The sequence below is a fragment of the Typopeltis vanoorti genome, chromosome 3 (genome assembly GCF_054136105.1).
Source record: "Typopeltis vanoorti isolate ZY-2024b chromosome 3, IOZ_Tvanoo_1.0, whole genome shotgun sequence".
In the NCBI taxonomy this organism is placed as follows: Eukaryota; Metazoa; Arthropoda; class Arachnida; order Uropygi; family Thelyphonidae; genus Typopeltis; species Typopeltis vanoorti.
Genome location: NC_143551.1, coordinates 73292147 through 73314437, shown reverse-complemented (window position 1 = coordinate 73314437; position 22291 = coordinate 73292147). Strand labels below are relative to the sequence as shown.

The following is a 22291-nucleotide window of genomic DNA, read 5'->3' as shown; positions in this document are numbered from 1 at the left end:
GTTCAGACTCCATGGATGCTTGGAAGTAATACTAATGATATTTTCAGAAAGAGTCCAGAGTGACAAATAGATTGAGAGAATGGCATCTGCAGGGTCCTTTGTTTGGGTAAAGTTTGTAACAGATTAATACGAAAGAGATTATTCATTGGATTGAGCTAGAAAAGAGAGAATAAGAGGCCATGCCAGGAAGTTATTATTATTATTATTATTATTATTATTATTATTCAGGCCTCCATTGAGTCAAAAGACTCATCATGGGAGGTCCTTCCTAAGAACATAAAGTCTGTCAAGACTCATCGAGGAGAGGTCCCCCCCCCCCCTAAGAAACACAAAGTCTATCATACCACTCCTTAAACTCATTAACCGTTCTTGCTCTCACCACTCCATCAGGCAATGCATTCCACGGTTCAACCACCCTCCACGCAAAGAAACCACTCCTCACCCTCTTGCTCACAGTTTCCTTTCGTAACTTCCAGGGATGGCCTCTTGTCATCACTCCTTCCCGCTGTTCAACCAAGCGAAAGAACTCCCCAGTGTCAACCCTGTAACCACCTCTCAACAGTTTAAAAGTCTCAATCATATCACCTCTCCTTCTTCTCTGCAGTCCACATTCCCTCAGCCGATCCTCATACCATCAATCTTGAAACCATCTTTGTCATCCGTCTTTGTATCCTTTCCAAAGTTAATTTATACCCTTCAAATCCTGGGGACCAAATCTGAGAACAGTAGTCCAAGTGTGGTCTGATCAGAGATTTATACAACGGAATGATAACCCTCTTATCTCTGCAAGTCAGTGTCCTTCTCATAATTGCAGCAATCCTCTGTGTTACCTTCGCAACTTTTGTAATATGTCCTCTAAACTTCAGGTTTCTATCAATCATCAACCCCAGATCTCTTGTCTCCCGCTACTTCCTCCAGTATAACTCCTCCCATAGAGTATGCAGCATCCCATCGATGTTTCCCAAACCTCAAAGACCTTACATTTTGCTGCATTAAACTGACACCCCCATTCATTTGCCCATCTATCTAGCTTATTCAAATCCTCTTACAGGGCTACCACATCTGCACTATTACTAATAATCGTTCCCAGCTTCGCATCATCTGCAAACAACTGAATATCCCCTTGCAATCCAGTGGCAATGTCATTGATATAAAGGTTAAACAATATAGGTCCTAGTACTGAGCCCTGTGGAACCCCACTTGTAACCCTCTGCCTCCTGGAAACTGCTCCACCATACACAACTCTCTGATACCTACCAGACAGCCAATCCTGAATCCAGTTGACCAATCTGACATCCAGACCCATGTGCTGCAACTTAAATATCAGCTTATCATGTAGCACCCTGTCAAATGCCTTCGCTAAGTCTAAGAAAATTGTAGTATATGCCTTTCCCTCATCTAATGTTCTTGTAACTTTATTATAAAAGGCTAGCATATTGCTAAAACAAGAGCGCCCTTTCACAAATCCATGTTGACTCTCACAGATAACATTACCCTCATCTGCCCAATGCTGTATACGGTCTCTCACTACTTTCTCCAAGATCTTAACAACTACTGATGACATACAAACTGGTCTATAATTAGACACTCCCAGTCTGCTACCGCCCTTATGCAATGGCACTATCTTCCATTACCTTTGCCGAAGCCAGACTTTCATTGAAAAGCCAGGTTAAAGGCACTGTCAGTTCCCTAGCATATTCTCTCAAAATTCGTGATGAAATACCATCCAGTCCCAAAGCTTTACTGACATCCAGAGTACTCGGTATCTGAAACACACTCTCCTCCTGTACCTCTAATCCTCGAACCAGCCCTATCCCTCTAGCATTAAAACTGACATCTCTAGGATGAAATACTCCAATAAAGTATTCATTGAACAATTCCACTATGTCCTCTGCATCAGTCACTCTATTCCCATTTTTATCCCACAATATCATTCTTCCACAGTCATTTCTCTTCCTACTGGCTACATAGCTAAAAAATTCCCTAGGATTTTCTTTGGATCTTAGGGCCAATCTCCTCTCATATTCCAGTTTTCCTTTCCTTACCACACTAGTCACTCTTCTGGCCTGTGTCTTATATTCTTCATGCATCTTCTCTTCACCTTATATCTCTTCCATAGCCTCTTTTTCGCATGCAATTCCTGTTTAATATTGTTTGTCATCCACTTTACTCCAAATTGTGTCCTCTTCTTCAACTTACCATTGCTGCTAACAAATATTCTTTCACAATTTCCCACGCACTAATGATATCCCGGCCTTCCAATTCCTCCCTCCATGAAACTTCCCGAAGTTGACGTCTAAGACTATTATAATCACCTGCATTATAATTCCATATAAGTTCCCGTCTCTTTGATACTCCTGCTTGTCTATTCATTTTCCAAGTCAAAACCATATGGTCACTCTCTCCAAGTGGTGGGAGAGATGTCAACTCAGTTATTATTAACTCTTCTGATGCTATAACCAAATCCAAAACTCTTGAACCTCTTGTTCCCTCTTTTACATGTTGCCTAAGACATTTGTCCCTCAAGAATTCTAGAAATTCCATTTCCCTATTGTTACATGCATCTTCCTCTCTTCAATTTATACTACTGTAGTTAAAATCTCCCATAACAATCATTCATCTTGCACTTGCCAAACTTATATGTGTCTAAACATCTCCTGTTCCCCATTCTCTGTGCTCCTGGGTCTGTAGCAACACTCCACTAAATATCCTGTCTTGCCTACCTCTACCTCACACCATACGCTCTCAAAATCATTTGTCTCACTTCCTTTCAAAGCCTCCACTCTTAGAGGACATAGGTCATCACTTATCATAAGCAGTACCCCCACCACCACGCTTTCCCCTCCTATCCTGACGAAAAATGCTATACCCAGCGACTTCTATTTCTCTTATTATATCCCCTTCTGTCAACCATGTCTCAGTGATCCCAATAATTTTTGGCCAGGCTGATGCTATCTGCGCCACCAATTCCTCTCCTTTATTCTGGATACTCCTGGCATTAGTATAAAGCATATAAATGCCATTGTTTCTATACCCAGCATTATCCCTTCTAGACTCCATTGGGCTCAGTGTTACCTGACATCTTCTCCCTTCTCCCAAGTATCCATTCCCACAAGAGGCCACCCCTGCTATCATCCTCCCTGGGACACACTGACTCGTTCAGAACAGCAATCTCTCCAGATGCCTACGTCCTTCCTCATTCAAATGTAAGCTGTCTCTCGCATACAATTCCTCTCTTTCCTCAAATGCACTCCAAGCATCCACATATTCCAGTCCTCTGTTGTCACACATTCTCGCTATTATGCTATTCAATATCATCACTCTTCTGCTCAGCTCATCATTATCATACCTATGCAACACGCACACTATTTTTCCTCTCTCTGTCTTCTTCTGTACAGCTTCAAGCAAAAACAGGTGCGAGTATTTGATTCTTTTGAGTTCTTGATAATTATAAGTTTATAGTTTCATTTATTGACATCTTGTTAGTGCTATAAAAAATATGATACCTTTATTGTTTATTTAATGGCATGCTATATTTAAATTAAATATCAGTGAGAGTTAATTACCTTATTCTGATATTTATGGAATATGAGTAAATTTGGAGTCCATTTTTTACAGCATCCTTCAGTATAACTATCTAACAGTTATACCTCCAGAGAGATTTATAGCTTTACGAAACTTATACAAATTGTAAGTATATGTTTAAAAATATATTATCATTATTATTATTGTTTTGGAATTTAGGCATGGAGAGTCTCACTCACCATCAGTATATCTGTAATACTGAAAACTCAATCCCACTCTTCACATTGACAACAATTTCTAGCAATGTATTTTACTCATCCACCTTCTCTGTGTGTAAAAAATAAATAAAATTAAATTAAAAAATGCCCTTATTTTGTTTATCCCAATTCATACAACTTCCAGAGATGACCTCTCATTTTTATTCTTTTCTCCTCACTGTATGAATAATTTATTCTGTATTAATCTGGCTGGTAATTTCTTGCTAGCTTTTAAAGTTTCTAACATATCACTTCTTCTTCACCTACCCACCATCCTCTGTATTCACATATCCTCAACCTCTTATATCTAACATTCTAGAGTTCTGATATCATATTAGTTAGTTGTCTCTGGCCCTCATTCAGGAGTATTTTTTCATCACCACATTAAACAAGAAGACTAAATTTGCACAAAATTGTCCAGGTGTGTTCTTATCAAGGCCTCAGAGTGTGTTATACTTACATTCTTATTTCTGTTTGGTGATTGCCTTATTATTACTACTACTACTACTACTACTACTACTATTTCTTCAGAATCAGTATGTAGTCAAAGACTCATTATGGATGACCTCACTAAACATTGTTCACATGATACATAGGACTTGGACTCGATCACCAATGAAGCACTTCCAACCAATCTGGTAACCCATTCACCATCTTCCAAACAAAAAAAATATAGTCCTAATACTCCTGCAAACCATTATGCAATTTCCAGGAATGAACTTGTTCATTCCCTGCTGTCATATAATGAAAATAGTCTTTTCTGACAATCCTATAGAACCCCTGTAATAAGTTATATGCATCCATCATGTACCTTCTTATGCACCTATCATAAATTTAGTTTAATCTTTTATCCAAGTGTAAGCAAACAAAGTTTGCACCTGAAAATATCTTCAGGACTGAGGTAAGGTGGTACATCCCTTGGCAACTCGTAGCAAAGGTGGACCAAGTCTCATCACTCCTTGTTTCAGTATCTTCCATAATGCAAAGCATATCTCCTTGCAGACATGTATACTGCTATGCATTAAGGGAAGGGACACTACCCAGACCGGTTTCGACCTTTATTGAGGTCTCGTCAGTGGGAGGCAGACCCAGAGTGGTGATACTAAGGTAGAAGCAATGGAGAGGTCATATTTACTATATGAGTTGCCAACTCGTATAGGTAAATATGACCTCTCCATTGCTTCTGCCTTAGTATCACCACTCTGGGTCTGCCTTCCACTGATGAGACCTCAATAAAGGTCGAAACCAGTCTGGGTAGTATCCCTTCCCTTAATGCATAGCAAGGAGATGTGCTTTGCATTATGGAAGATACTGAGACAAGGAGTGATGAGAGCATGGTCCATCTTTGCTACGAGTTGCCAAAGGATGTACCACCTCACCTCAGTCCTGAAGATATTTTCAGTCACAAACTTTGTTTGCTTACACTTGGATAAAGGATTTAACTAAATTTATTATAGTCTAACCAAGTGCAAAATAAACTTCCAATATGCACCTATCAGCTAGTGTTTGTAGCCCACAAACTTTCAGTCTATTCTCATTCGGAGCATATCATAGAACTGCCACAATCTTGGTTACTTACCTCTGGATCTTTTCCATCACCTGTTCATCCCCACCAAATTCAGGTGATCAGATCTGTGTGTTAGTAGTCCAGATGTGATCTTATAAATGAGAATAATAACCTACTTATCTGTGCTTGCCTGAGTGTTTTTCAACAGGTACATAATCTCATTAGTTGTTTTGGCTACCTTTGCAATATATCCTTTAAACTTGAAGCTCACTGTCCACAGTAACACACAAATCTCTAGTCTCATCAATTTCCTATACTTTAGTTCCATTACTGTAGTATGCAGCTTGAGATCTCTTCATTCCAAAGTGCATGGCTGTACAGTTTGCTATATTAAACTAGCAGCCATTTATCTTGCCCATGATGTCAGTCTATTTAAGTCATGTTTCTGACATGACAATCCATCAAAGATTGTTGGAAGCAGGGAGGACTGCCTACAGACCAAATTAGGAAACAACTGTTGATGAAGGCCTTGCAGAAAAAGAGGCTCCTCCAATGGGCCTCTTTTTCTGCAAGGCCTTCATGAAAAGGGAAAGAAGGTTATATTTTCAGTGTGAATGAATGACATGAGAGCCATTTCTTTCTCCAAGGAGAGCGAGTACCCTATGTTCACAAATCAGCGACTGAGAAGACTTCTCCTGCCCACCTTCAACAAGCTCTTAAATCCAGCTCAAAAGATTTTCTAGGGTTGTTTTACACATGACAGTCTAGGATCACTTGTGCCTGTTGAAAGTATGATGAAAAGTGACCAATACATAAAAATATTGGAGAAAAGAGTGGTCCCACAGATCCAAAAAGACAAAGAACTCATCTTCCAACAAGATTTCACTCCATGCCACACTTCAAAAAAACTGAAATAGTTCCTCAAAAATCACAACATCCAGTTGCCAGGTAACTCTCCTGACATTAACCCAATAGAAAATTTGTGAGCCTTAGTGAAAAAGAGACTTCGAAAATTAAATTGTGATACAAAGGAGAACTTAATATAATCCATTATACAAGAATGATTTCAAGATGCAGAAATAAGAAAAATGTGTTCTACATTGGTAGAGTCCATGCATAAGTGGATTAATAAACTTATTAGGAACAGAGGGGCAGATATGAATTATTAGGTAAAGTTTGAGTTTAATTTTTGTACTTTTTTTCTTGCAGGATTAAATTTTTTTTTAAAAAATGTGAGTTTTCGGATTAATTTGTTCACTACTGCACATTGACTATCACTCTTCCCAGTTATGTATCACCAACAAACAATTAAATATTTCACCTTAAATCATATCCTATATCATTGATGTATAAAGTAAACAGCAAAGGATCAAGTACTGTAGTACTCCAAACACGCTCCTGATTCAACCCCTCTAAACCTTCTATCTGGTTACGATATGTGAATCATGTGTTCTCTATTTGGCCTCATTTCCCAGACACATTACTCTTTCCTCTCTCACCTCAGAATCCAAGTCTTTACTTTAGAATTCAGTTTACTATGGAAAAAAAGAAACATAACAGTTTAGTCTTTCTAGACACCTTGGTAACACACCTACCCAATGCTAACCTGTCCTTTTCAGTATACAGGAAACCCACTTGCACAGGCTGATACATTCACAAACTTTCCCATCATCCCCTCCCTCTCAACAATATGGTATCATATTGTTGAGGAGAGTGTGATAGAGCCTATAACTTTTGTTCCAATGAGTCTTCTCTTGCAGCATCAATTAATCATATACACTGTGTTGCCACAAGTGTCCAGACAGCAACTGTTTATATTTTCCATTGCTACAGCATTGCTGTCAATATGAGGTAGGTCCTCTTTTTGCTGCTATTACAGCCAATACCCTTCAAGGTAGGCTCTCCACTAAGTTCTGGTAAACTGCTGCTGAAATTCATTTCCATTCCTCCTGTAGTATGGCGAATAGCTGATGAGTGTTAGTTGCGTGAGTAGGTCTGGCACACAACATTTGCTCCAGTTTATCCCAAAGATATTCAATGGAATTGAGGTCAGGGCATTGGGCTGGCCAGTTTAGTTTTTCCACCTCATTCAAACCATGGTGCCTAGGAGTGCAATAGATCTCTTGCTGTGTGAGCAGGTGCATTATCATGCCGATATAGTAAAGGGCCTATTCCAAACTGTCCACAGTGTGAGAAGAATAGAATTGTCCAAAATGCCATGGTAGGCATCAGTGTTTAAAGATCCATATAGAAACAACCAGTGGACCCAGTCCAAACTAGGAAAAACAGCTCTAGGCCATTATGCTACCACCTCCAAATTTCAGAGTTGATACAAGACATTCCTGTAAGTATCATTCATCTGGTATTCCAGGCATGTCCATTGGATTGCCAGATCACATACCCTGATTCATTGCTCCACAGGATCCTCTTCCATTGATCCACAGTCCAATGATGGTGTTGTTTGCACCATTCCAGATGATGCTAGGCATTAGCAGGTGTAATCAAGGGCTTGTGAGCTGCAGCATGACCATGAAACCCAGGGGGCAAACACCTCCTGGCAAAAGTTCTGTCACTGGCATCTGTTCCAGAGCTCATGCATTTACTATGAGAACAGTCTTGAGAGTTTGCCAGTTCTGATTTGTCAGTTTCCTGGGCCTACTAGTTTGGGAGCAGGATTTGTGGTTCCATCACATTTCTACTTCACAATAATCTCACTGATAGTAGACTGGGCATGTGCAATGTGGCAGAAATCTCTCAGACCGAATGACCAAACTTGTGGGGCACAGCTATTATACCACATTTGAATGAACTCAACTCTTTTCATTCACTCATTCTGACAGTAAAGAATGTCTACATTGCTAATGCCCATATGCCTATGCTTATATAGCATTGCAGATGTGTATCTGCATCATACGGGCTAAAGCTATGGGAGTGTCCAAACACTTTTTTGCAATTTTTGTTTTTGGACACTTTTGCAATATAGTGTACACCACACTTTCTTATTGCAAAAGTGTTTGGACACCCCCGGAAACATCCTTTCCCCCTTTGACCTTCTCCTCAGAAAGAATTTAGTAATGCTACCATCATCCCCTACATCTGAGGTACTTCAGAAAAAATAACCGGAATCTGAAAAAAATACAACCTTTGCACGGCTTCCCACTTGAAACTATCTACCTTTATCCATTCCACTAAAAACCATATCCTTCCTCTCTATCAGTTCCTGAAGTATATGGAGTCCCCTGTTCCTGCATGTTGGCCTACTACGGATGGACAGGAAGATCAGCCAGCATCTGCATGGAAGAACATAAAAAAAATACATATGCAGTCATGACTATGGTCAATTGGGCCTTACAGATTCGTATAGAATCAATAATTGGAAAAAGACCAACATGGCTTCACAGTAAATTTAGAAGAGAAATACTTTTTTTTGGAATCTGCAGCTGCTCTCAGAAATAAGTCTAATTTGAATAAATATGGTTGCATTAAACTTCCCAAAATATGGGAAATACTAATACTTCGAGGTTCCAGTTTACATCATTGGCCACCAACAGGTGCCTACAGAGGATGCCCCACTTTGTTAGGACTGCAATCTTTCATCCACGTGTTTCACTTAGTTTTGTGTTGCCTTTGTGTGTGTGTGTGTGTGTGTGTGTGTGTGTGTGCGTGTGCGCGTGCGTGCGTGTTAAAGTCTCATATTGTACTCACTAATGATGTCTCAGTGACCGAGAAGAAATATTGAAAGAGTTAAATACGATTTTTAATCCTCTAACATGCGACCCATTATAATTCTCTGAACTGCACTCATTGTCCTAATTTGCCAATGCATGCCATCTACATTCTCCTTTATACTCCCTGGGCTATAGCAGCAACTAACTATCTCATACTAGTTAGCCTTGCCTCTCTCTGTTGTTCTGATCTTTTTCTACTCTTTTTGGGTACGTTGTGATATCATTAGCAAAACTCTTCCTCCCATTCTGTTCCCTCTGTCCTCTCTGAAAATATTATACCCCTTGAATTCCATTCCAATGGCTATGTCATCTAATTTGACAGAACATATGACCAGTTAGCAAGTATTGTTATCCAGATATCAAACAAGGTTATATAAGTCTACCCATCAATGATAAGTCATATTGATAAAGAAATTAATGACTTCTCTTATAATATATCCCAATTTTACAACAAAGGAAAACATCATTTCAAAATTGTATGACAGAGGTCATCAGTTTCTTGAAGTATAAATGACATTGTCATCTTTTCTTCAAGTCTAGATGGACAACAGACTTGAATCTCCAAATTGATAGCTAAATAGCTAGCTTATAGATAAACTTAAAGAAGACCCACGTTTAACAGTCATGTGCAACTAGAAATAGTAAATTCAAATTATGGATTCTACAACTATGTTATAAATAATTATTTTAATTTCCCGACGTTTCGACCTTCATATTATGTTCATCATCTGGAGTATATGCACATATATACAGAGACAAGCTAAATTACATTTCACAAAGTATGCTGAAGAGACAATGATTTGATCAATGGTTATTCTACTGGCCTGACCTCTAGTGAAAATAAAATAAAATTACAATAAATAAATGAAAAAAAAATTAACTATACCAAAGCTATATTCTATTTAAGACAACATCAGAGAAGCATTCTTTCATGTAGATAATTTTGATACAGTAAAAACGATGTCCTAATTTAACATGACAATTGTATTAGATTTAGGATTCTGGATTACCTATGGTTCTATTTAAAATTAACTCTTAGGGAGAAAGGTTAAGTGGATAGAATATATACCTTCCATATGCTTGGGATTTTTAGACCATCATTATTGTTAAGATTAGGGTGATTGATAAGAATCTCACAGGCCACCATGTTTTGGTGTGATGTAAACAACTTTACAAGGCATTTCTATGTAAAGTGTTCAGGACATGATCAGAAAGACCAGCTGGACCGTGGTTATTATATTTAATGTGTCGTTTATGTTCCTTTTTTCTGATAGGAATTGTGCATCCTGTTTCCCCTATATAGGGCAAATTACAGGTGCATTGAATACAGTTTACTCCAGGGTGGGCCAGTGGAGGGAGTGGATCTTGGATGAGTTGAGTAAGTTATTTTTTGCAGGAGGTTTAAAGGTGGCTTTAAGGTTGCATTTTTGTAGTATTCTGTTTATTTTGTCTGATATCCCTTTATTATATGGAATGGTCACAATTTTATTGTAGTCTTGTTTATTTTTGTTTTTAAGTGAGGTCTTGTACAGAATTTTGTTGATAGCATTTTGGTTGTAAATATTTTTAGGAAGGTATTGTTGATAACTTTTAATTCATCTTTAAATGCTTGTTCATTGGAGCATATCTTCAAAGCCCTGTTTTTAAGTGTATTAATAATCTCTAGTTTTTGTGTTTGGTGGTGGTAGGAGTTTTTGTGTATATATTAGCGAGTATGTGTCAATTTCTGATAAACATTGAAGGAAAGACTGCCAGAAAGAAGATGTATGACAAGTGTATCTAGAAACGAAAGTGTGTTCTGCTTTTCAGTCTCAATTGTGAATTGTTTGCATTTGTGTTGTTTGTTTAGGTGGCTGAGGAAAGTGTCTAGTATCTGGTGGCCATGGGGCCAGATAGCGAAAACATCATCAACGTATCTAAGCCGGACTTTGGGTTTTAACCCTTTAACTGCTATGGTCAAGGGTTAACCCAAGGGTTAAACCCTTTAACTCAAGGGAACCCTTGAGCTAAAGGGTAATTCAAGGGTTACATTGAAGTAAACTCAAGGTTAGACCTTTAACTGCTATGTAGCAGTTAAAGGAGACGAATCTAGATCATGTTGCTCAAAATGTTCCATGTAAAAATAAAAACTAGGAGTCATTAATACACTTAAAAATAGGGCTTTGAAGATTTGCTCCAATGAACAAGCACTTAAAGATGAATTAAAAGTTATCAACAATACCTTCTTAAAAAATTATTACAGCTAAAATACTATCAACAAAATTAATTCTCTACAAGACCTCATTTAAAAACAAAAATAAACAAGACTACAATAAAATTGTAACCATTCCATACATTAACCCCTTAACGCACCAATTAAAAATCAGAAAGCGGGCGTTTTTCAGCCAGTTTTTTGGCAAGGGTAATTTGCTGGTGTATATAATAATTGATTTTTTTCTCCAATAATGACGGTATTCTGGTTTTCAGCAGGCAATAGTGGACAAAAAATGTGCAAACGCAAACAAAATAGCTGATACATGCCGTTGGCAACTTTTCTCGGCTGAAAGGAAATAGGCACAAAATTGTCTAGCGTGTATATTCGGTTGTATTTATATGTGAAACCAAAATTCATGGTCACACGTATCTCGGGTATGCGGAAAAAATTCAGTTTCTCTGACCCGAGATAAGTCGGTTCAATGCGTTAAGGGATTAAAGGGATATCAGACAAAATAAACAGAATACTACAAAAATATAACCTTAAAACCACCTTTAGACCCCCTGCAAAATTGAAGAACTCACTCAACTCATCCAAGGATCCACTACCTCTGCTGGCTCACCCTGGAGTATACTGTATTCATTGCACTTGTAATTTGTCCTATATAGGGGAAACAGGATGCACAATTCCTATCAGAAAAAAGGAACATAAACAACACATTAAATATAATAACTATGGTTAAGCTGGGCTTTCTGATCATGCCCTGAACACTTTACACAGAATTGACTGGAAAAGCACCTGTTGTTTATATTGCACCAAAACATGGTATGAACATAAATTTAAGGAGGCCTGTGAGATTATTATCAATCACCCTAATCTTAACAATAATGATGGTCTAAAAATCCCAAATATATGGAAGGCACGTATTCTACCCACTTAACCTTTCTCCCTAAAGGTTAATTTGATATAGGTAATCCAGAATACTAAATCTAATATAACAATTGTCATGTTAAATTAGGACATCGTTTTTACTTTAACAAAACTATCTATATGAAAGAATGCTTCTCTGATGTTGTCTTAAATAGAATAATATATCTTTAGTATAGTTAATTTATTTAATTTAATTTATTTATTTTATTTTCACTAGAGTTCAAGGCAGTAGAATAGCTGTTGATCAAATCATTGTCTTAATATGAAGGTCGAAACGTCAGGAAATTAAAATAATTATTTATAACACAGTTGTAGAGTCCATAATTTGTGTAAAATGAGTGCTGATCAACATGTAACACTAAAAGAAGTCTAGAAATAATAAAAATCAATTATGTGAAATTCATCGAGTGAATCATTACATATACTTAGGATATCGTCGTCGTCGTCGTCCGGTAGCATCCTCTAGCAAGAGGGTTGCAGCTCTTCTCCATTTCTCTCTGTCTGTCGCTTCCATCATTCTTAAACCAGTCTATTCCACGATGTCATTAAACCACTCTAGTTGGTCTTCCATATCTTCTCTTCCCCTCAACTTCCCTTGTAATATAATTATTGTCAGGTGTCCCAAAGAACCTCTCAGAAGATGTCCTGCAAATCTGGTCTTTCTTTGCATAATATTCTTTAGCAGTGTTCTTTCCATCCCAACTCGTCTTAAAACTTCTGGATTTGATATTCTTTCTGTATAGCTAATCTTTTCCATCTTTTTATAACACCACATTTCAATGCATTAATTCTTTCCATATCTCTCTTTCTGAGTGTCCATGACTCACTTCCGTAACTTGCAATACTCCAAACTGTTGCTTTAACTATTCCAATTCTAACGCCTATTTTAGTGTTCTTGTTTATTAAAATTCTCTTCAATTCCATAAATGCCGATTTAGCTTTGCCTATTCTATTTCTAATGTCCAACTCTGAAGTTCCTTTTTCTGAGATCCAGCTACCTAAATATTGAAATCTTTCCTTCTTCTAAAATCTTTCCTCCACATCTTATTTTTACATTATCTCCTATTTTTCTACCCATTATCATTATCTTGGTCTTTTTTGTGTTAATTCTTAGTCCATACTCTTTACAAGAGTTTTCAATTCTTTGAATAATTTGTTTTAACCCATTTTCACTTTCTGCCATCACCACTACATCATCCACATATCTTAAGTTGTTAATGATTCTTCCATTTATTTTTATTCCTTCTACATCCTCAAGTGCCTCTCTAAACATTTGTTCACTATAAAAGTTAAACAATAATGGTGATAACTTGCATCCTTGTCTGACTCCTCTCTCCACCTTTAATTCTCCTGTTTCCTCTCCATTTACACATACTGATGCTATTTGTGACCAATATAATCTCTTTAAAATTTCCAAGTCATAAGAGTCAATATCAGTATTTTCTAGAATGTCAAAAAGCCTTTCATGTTTCACTGTATCAAATGCCTTTTCAAAATCTAGAAATCCCAAAAACAACTTTCCACCATGGATATCAGGAAATAAAATATCAGTGAAGAAGTCAAAAGACAACCGATGCTTGACCTGAAACCTTTGAAAAATTACAGTTGATATTTAAAAGCCAGTTACCCTATGTCTAAAGTCTCAATAGATTTTAGGCATAGTGGTGACTTTCTGAAGCTCATTGGACTGGCATATTGCTCAAAGACAAGATCAAGATTCATAATGAATAAGAGAAGTACTGAATTAGACTCCACAGGAGAAAAAATAACTACAATGCTGATCAAAATCACAGTAGATTGAAGAAATCATCCTGGAGTGATGGGAAAGAAAAGTCATTAACCAATCTTAGTCATCTTGGAAAGGCCTTCACCCATTAAGAAATTAAACCAAAGTGTCTGACATTATAGAAAGAATAAAACATCAGAAGTGGCAATGGGCTGGGATTATTATTATTATTGCTATTGTTATGATCATTATCATCAGATCTTCATGAAGTCCAAAGACTCGTCGTGGGAGTTCTCACTGTCACACACAGTTCATCATATCATGCCTTAAATGGATTCTCTGGCACTACACTTAACCACTCTTTCAGATAATGCATTCCAGTCACCCACTGCTCTCAATGCAGTGGACTCTTGTCATTATCTCTTCATTCTTTTGAAAAGTCTTTTGGCATTGGGAGCTCAACTTTGTTACCTTGGACAAGGTTCTTGTTTCCATTTGTTGTAATATGCTCTTCAATAACAATCTGGTATTAACTGCCACCAATGGGTGTAAAAGCATAGATATTTCCTACTCTAGCCACCTCCTTTAGGATTCAGAGTATATCTCTATATTGATATCAAAACCAAGGGAAGAAGGGAACTTATAATGAGTTTCACCATTCCTGATTGATCTAGTGAAAGACCTGTGATGAGATCTAAAAGGTTTTTCATTGCCATCAAGTTAACGCACATAGACCTTCAGTTCTGTACTAGAATTAGTATTTGAAAAGGGACAAAAAAACCAGAAGGACTGATGAATTCTGCACTAAGAAGGAGGGTGTCAGCAAGAATGTGATCCTAATGCATGTACAGTGGTGTACATGGATTTTGCAAAAGCTTTTGATAGACTGCCACATGATAAGCTGTAAAATAAATTGAAACAGATGAGATTGGATAATAGACTTCTGAGTTGGATCAGTGAGTGCCCTGTCAGATAGGTATCAGAAAGTTGTATATGGTGGTACAGTATCCCGAAAGAGGAAGGTCATTAGTGGTGTGCTGCAGGGGTCAGTTTTGAGACCATTGTTGTTAAATTTGTATATTAATGATAATGGGATGGGTTTAACTAGTGATATTCAGCTGTTTGCAGAAGATGCAAAATTGTGAAGAACAGTGAAGATTCAAGCAGATGTTATGGCCCTTCAGGAGGACTTGAATAGATTGCATCAATCATAGGTAAGCAGAACTATCGGTTCAGTGTTGGAAAGTGTAAGATTTTGAAATTTAGTAAGCAGTGATTGGATGCAAAGTATACACTTGGTGGGGAAACTTTAAAGGAAGTAGAGAAAATAAAGGATCTAGGAGTGATGATGGACAAGGACTTGAAATTCAGGGGTTACATTGCACAGGTTGTGAAGATGTCACATCAGATAATGGCAGTCATGCAGAGGATCCTGACATGCAGAAACAAAGAGATTATGGTGCCATTGTATAAGGCTTTGATTAGGCCTCACATGGATTATTATTATGGTTATTATTATTATTATTTAGGCCTCCAAGGAGTCAAAAGACTCATCACGGGAGAGCCTTCCAAGGAAACACAAAGTCTATCAAGACTCATCATGGGAGGTCTCTCCTAGGAAACATAAAGTCCATCATACCACTCCTTAAACTTATTGACTGCTCTCGCGCTCTCACCACTCTAACAGGCAATGCATTCCACAGTTCAACCACCCTCCATGCAAAGAAACCACTCCTCACCCTCTTGCTCACAGTTTCCTCCCGTAGCCCCCAGGGATGGCCCCGTCATCACACCTTCCTGTTGTTCCACCAAGCGAAAGAACTCCCCAGTAACCATCTCTCAAGTTAAAAGTCTCAATCATATCACCTCTCCTTCTTCTATCCACCAAACTCTGCAGTCCACACTCCCTCAGCCGATCCTCATAACTAACATTGTACAGTCCTGAAACCATCTTTGTTATTTGCCTTTGTACCCTTTCCACAGTTAATTTATCCCCTTCAAATCCTGGGGACAAATCTGAGAACAATAGCCTAAGTGGGGTCTAATCAGGGTCTTATACAACGGAATGATAACTCTTTTATCTCTGCAGGTCAGCACCCTTTTCATTATTGCAGCAATCCTCTGTGTTACCTTCACCACCTTTGTAATATGCTCCCTGAATTTCAGGTTTCTATCAATCATCAACCCAGGTCTCTTGTCTCTCCCACTTCCTCCAGTATTGCTCCTCCAATAGAGTATGCAGCATCCCATCGATGTGTCCCAAACCTCAAGACACATTTTGCTAAATTAAACCAACAGCCCCATTCATTTTCCCATCCGTTTAGCTTATTCAAATCCTCTTGCATGATTACCACATCTGCACTATTACTGATAACCCTTCCCAGCTTCACATCATCCGCAAACAACTGAATATCCTCCTGCAATCCACTTATTGTGCACGGATTAGGTCACCGGGTTTTTATGGTGATAAGGATATGTTAGAAAGGATCCAGAGAAGATTCACAAACGGTGAGTGGTTTTTGAATGTGGAGTATGAGAACAGATTGAGAGAACGTAAGTTGCAAAGCCTTGTTAATAGGAGGGTGTGAGCAGTGGAGTGAGGAGAAGTTTCTGGTTGGTGAGTGGAAGGTATTGCCTGAGTATTTTGTGAAGGTAGACACATTGAATCAGTTTAAACCATGGTTGGATTTGTTGTATTGTGTGCAGTAGTTTGTAACTCCCACAATGAGTCTCTGACTCCATGGAGTTCAGATGTTAATAATAATATAAATAATAATAATAATAATAATAATGCACACGATATCCACTGTATTTCTCATCGGCAGACAGATCACTCACAACTGACTTTGGCAACCCATTCTACTCATTTGCTATCCTCTAAATGAAAAATCTAACTTGCTAACCACATTCTTGCTCAATTTCCAGGCCTTTTATTCTATCACCTCTAGCTTGGTGCTCCTCATCAATCCTATAAAACCCTTTTAGTAACTTAAATGCTTCTATTCCATCTGCTATATTTCTGGCTATTTCTTGTCATAAGGAAGATTCCATATTGCTTCCTTCAGATACTCCTTGACTATTTCGTGCTAACTTCCTTCCCTTGCAAATTCTTATGCAATGGCACGGCTTCAAGTTGCCTTCTAAGCCTGTCATAATCAACTTTCATGTTCCACCCCTTCTTAATTTAAAATTTTTTGGTTCTCCATTTTCCAAGTTAAGACTGCATGATCACTCTTCTCAACTGGAGGCAGAAAAATTAGGTTACTGATGTTTCCTTTATTTACATAATTAACAAATGTTAAAATTCTCTCAGCATAATGACTACATTAATGTTTTGTAAATCAAAATGCAAGCTTTTTGAAAAATATTTCGTATTACATTTAATAAATTTCCGGATTTAATTGTAAATTGTTAATAACAGACTTTGTGGATAGGTGTTGGACATTAATTCTTTCCTTTAATGGGATTACACCATATGAAACAATAATTAGATAAATAAATAAATAATAAAAAATATTGACTGGCTTATGTTTTGCTGGATTTCAAACCAGTATCTTCAAAGCACAGTTACTTACAATATACAAATAACAATAGGAAATAACTCATCTAAACAGCTGATGACATCATAAAATATTGGAAAAACACATTGGAAAAAATGTCCAATGACAGACAGTCTTTCCTGCATTAACACACTAGTCACACATGTTTCAAATGGCTTACTATCTTTTCTGATTTTAGAAAGCAGTGCACTTTTAGACTTCCATCAGAATCACACCATCACCCATCCCACCAGCACGAGATCCTCAAAATACTAACTCATACAGCCAGAGCTATGTTCTAGCAACACAACACTTATATAGATTTTTTTACATTTTCAGGAGGACTATGGCTATGGTCCCTGCAATATAGATACTACTCCTCCCTGAATACACAACACCAAAGCACTTCTATTCCTATCCCATATACCTGAGACATCTCAAAAAAAAAAAACATTATTTATTTTTATTTGACACCTCCATGGTCCAAAGACTCATCGAGGGAGGGCACCTGCTCTACAGTCTCCACAACTCAATCCACCAACTGACCACAACTACACCAACGCCATCTACCACCAACCACCACTAGTATTTCCAAAGACAATCACAAACATCCATGCCCACGGCAGGATTTGAACTTGCAGACTTTTAGCTGGAGAGCAGATACGCTAACCACTTGGCCAGCCAGGCTCAAACTATTTTTCAAACTGGCAATTTTGATCTACTTACCAAAGAACAAACTCCATTCTCTATCACAATCTGGACTGTAAAAAAGCATCCTGTTCTACTGTGGACAGGAAGATCTGTTAACATCTGTCTCAGAGAGCACAAAAAACATATTTTTTGCTACCATCTTTATGGCAAGTCAGGACTGGCACACCATGCTTTGAACAGCCTTTCACACAGAATTAGCTGAAAGAAAACCAGCATGCTATACAGAGGTGATTACAAGGTGAAAGAGAGAGAGACTATTTATAGAAATGCAATGGCTATGAAACACTCACCTAACTTCAACCAGTATGGGTGCATTAATTAATCCGGGAATAAAAAATTTGGGAGAAAGTCAGTCCAACAACTGTAAAAAAAAACTTCTATTTATGCAACATTATAGGGATCAAAGTCCAAATTAGGACGTTAGGTTGTAATTTTAATTTTTTTCCTATATTTATTGTTGCTTGTGTATTGTAACAAGCAGTCATTCTCTGAAAATTCTGATTTTTGAAATCCAGCAAAAAATAAGCCAATTAATAAATGTCTTTTTTTTATTTATTATTTTGGTGTGGTCTAATACTGTTAAACAGTAGAAATGAATATTAATAACAGATAGAACATTATATAATATGATGCCGTTTATTATTAAAGGGATCTCAGTAACAATAGACTAATTTCTATCTCAAGATCATCATTTGAAGGACTGAAAAATTTGCGACTCTTGTAAGTACCTATTTCATATTTTAACTCTTTTTTTATATTAGTGGTTTGTGGATTGTATTCTGACACAGAAAAAAATGACACTGTGCCTGTATATCTTTTTATTTAACAAACTGAGTAAATCAATTACGATCCCCCTACAAAATAGTTCTTCTGTGTTGACACACAGCTACATACAATGCTGCCAACATTCAGAGTAATTCTGTAGATCATTTTCTGAAAGGCTGTTGAGAATCTTCGTCGTGTTTGCTTTCACATCTTCTACTTTAACAAAAAATGGGTTCTTTTGAACACCGATTTGATCTTTGGGAAGAGGTAGAAGTCACAGGGAGCCAGGTCTGGTGAATAGGGTGGGTGCTCAAGCACAGTTTAGCTAATTACATTGTAATTAGCTAAAAACTGCCTCACAGACAAAGCGTTGTGGGCTGATGCATTGTCTTTGTGCAAAATCCAACTATTTCTCCACAATTCTGGTAGTTTCCTTCTCATTCATTCATACAATTTCTTCACAGGGCCGGTTTGCCTGTTTTGAGAGACAAAAAACCCGAGTTTTTGGGTGAAAAAACTCTCTACGTCTGTGTGAGACCAGCTAATTCACCTTTAGTTGAAGGAGACCAGATAAAGGTTCCTCACATCATGGACGAAAATGTTTCCCGACAAAAGGGCTTATACCGACTGAGCTATGGAGGCTCACTTGATGAAATAATGCATTATGGCATTGCCACGGTTTGCATGGTTTTGACTGCATTGCATTTGTGCTGCGCTGTCACTCTGTCTTGCGGAGCACCACAGTATCTTTCTTTTAGTAATAGACAATTCAACCGATCCCAGAAGAAGTCCAACATCATGACAACTCATTGCAAAGGTGGAGAAAGCTACATGCACCTTGCAGCCTTTTGGAAATCAGGAATATCAAGAATTGTACACTGTTCTGAGTAGTTCTCGGTTATCAGATTGACTGTCGCAGGATCGCAGTGCTTGTGTTCAAGTAACCCTTATTTTATTTAATAATGGTTCAAAAGCACAAGAGTAGTGATGCTGGCAATTTGGATATGCCAAAGAGAAGCCATAAAGTGCTTCCTTTTAAGTGAAAAAAGGTGAAAGTTCTTAACTTCATAAAATAATAAATAAATAATAATAAAAATAAAAAAACATATGCTGAAGTTGCTAAGATTCCATTCATATTCAGATAATTTTTATTACAGTATGTTGTTATCACTGTTCTATTTAATTATTAGTTATTATTGTTAATCTCTTACTGTGCCGGAATGCGAATTTATAAATTAAACTTTATCATAGGTAAGTAGTTAAGCAGCTCAACAGCAATAAGGCCCCAGGTGCAGATGAAATTCCAGCAGAGTTAATTAAGGCCACAGGGGATGGAGGGATAAGAGTGTTTCATAGGTTGATTACAAGGATATGGGAGACAGGATCATAGCCTAGAGACTGGAAGAAGTCAGTTTTCATACCACTACACAAGAAAGGTGATATGAAGGAATGCAAGAATTATAGAACTATTAGTTTGATATCTCATGCAAGCAAAATTTTATTAAAGATCATGCTAAATAGGATTGAGGCCAAAGTTGAGGCAGAGATGCCAAGGAACAAGCAGGCTTTAGGAAAGGTAGGGGCACCAGAGATCAGATCCTTTGCCTTAGACAGATCATAGAAAAATATAAAGAATTCAGACTCCCTCTGGTAATGTGTTTCTTAGACTACTCTAAAGCTTTTGACTGTGTTGAGCATGTGAAACTGTGAGAAGTAATGAAAAGAATGGGTTTTCCTCAACACACTATCAGGTTGATAGCTAACTTGTATAAGGAGCAAGATGCCACAGTAAGAACAGGTGACTGACAGATTGACTGACTGGCTTCAAGTTGGAAAAGGAGTTAGACATGTTTACTTTTTCCTCACTTGTTTAGTATATATGCAGAGGACATCATGCGTGAAGCATTGGATGAGCTCAGGACAGGAATTAGGATAGGAGGTAGATTGATTAGTAATCTGAGGTATGCTGATGATACAGTACTCCTTTGTAATGACATGGAAGAACTAGGACTAATTCTTGACAAAGTTAACAAGATCAGTAATAACAGAGGACTTCAACTCAATTCTAGCAAGACAAAGATCATGGTTCTCAAAGGAAAAACAAGCAGAGCAGCTCTTGAGAAACAAGTGTATCTTAATGGAGAAAGAATTGAGGAAGTCAGCAAGTTTGAGTACCTGGGATCTATTAATGTGAAGAATTGCTGTTCAGAAGATGTCAGAAAAAGGTCAGGAATGGCTAAAACAACAGTCAGAGACCTGTCTAAAATCTGGAAGGATGGATCTATCTCCATGGGAACAAAGTTAAGGATTTTAGATGCAGTTTTTTTTCCAACAGCGATTTATGGATGCGAGACTTGGAACCTAAAGAAGTCAGATAAGAAACGGATATCTGCTTTTGAGATGTGGTGTTACAGAAGGCTGTTGAGGATATCATATACTGAAAGGCGTACAAATAAATGGGAGTTAGAAAAGATTAATAGAACTTTAAGGCTCCTTAAGGATATTGACAGAAGAAAGTTAAAATATTTTGGACACATAGAAAGGATGGAAGGAGGACTTCTCAGAACAGTAATAGAAGGTAAAGTTCCTGGAAAAAGAGGCAGGGGTAGACCATCAATGAGATGGATGGATGGCGTGTGTGGAGTGACTGATCTTCAGAGAGTTGAGGCTGCCAGAAAAGCAAACAACAGGACTACATGGCGAGGCCTGGTGTGGAACATCACCGAGCATCGGAGTGACCATACGACATTTGTAGATACCCAGTGAACATAGAGAGATTGGTAAGTACCTTTAAGAAAAAACATAGTATATATTGGGTTTGGTACTATCCATAGTTTCAGGTATCCGTGGGATGTCTTGGAATGTATCCCTCAATGCAGATGGGGGGGGAGGACTATTGTATCTCCCTGCAATCCATTGACAGTGTCATTGATATAAAGGTTAAACGATACAGGTCCCAGTGCTGAGCCCTGTGTGACCCCACTTGTAACTTCTGCCTCCTTGATATTGTTTCCCCCATATACAACTGTCTGATACTTATCAGTTAGCCAATCCTTAATCCAGTTCACTAACCTGATATCTAAACCCATGTGCTGCAACTTAAACATTACCTTAGCTCTAAAAACTTTAGAAAAAAGTATCATCTTATACACAGAAAAATACGGTAAATGGAAGATCTAGATTATGCTGATGACAGTCCCTGCCAAATGCCTTTGTAAAATTAAAAAAAAAAAAAAGGCAGAATATGCCTTTCCCTCATCAACCACTCTTGTCACTTTATTATAAAAGACAATCATATTACTAAAGCAAAAGAAACCCTTAACAAATCCATATTGACGCTCACAGATAACATTACCCTCATCTTTCCAATGCTGTGTATGGTCCCTCACTAATTTCTCCAAGATCTTAA

The 22291-nt window shown here is 37.7% G+C and overlaps 1 protein-coding gene across 2 annotated transcripts in view; it reads left to right on the top strand.

The window, feature by feature from the left end:
* Window positions 1-22291, top strand: part of LOC150108267 (uncharacterized) — a 709268-nt gene that overhangs the window by 471887 nt on the left and 215090 nt on the right. For both annotated transcript variants that reach the window (XR_016548127.1, XM_090390670.1), the window contains exons 33-34: window positions 3619-3690; window positions 18766-18837. Coding sequence is in view for 1 of the 2 variants with exons in the window: in XM_090390670.1 (XP_090246796.1) it covers window positions 3619-3690; window positions 18766-18837 (144 nt within the window). In the remaining variant the exon portion in view is untranslated. The remainder of the gene's footprint in view (window positions 1-3618; window positions 3691-18765; window positions 18838-22291) is intronic.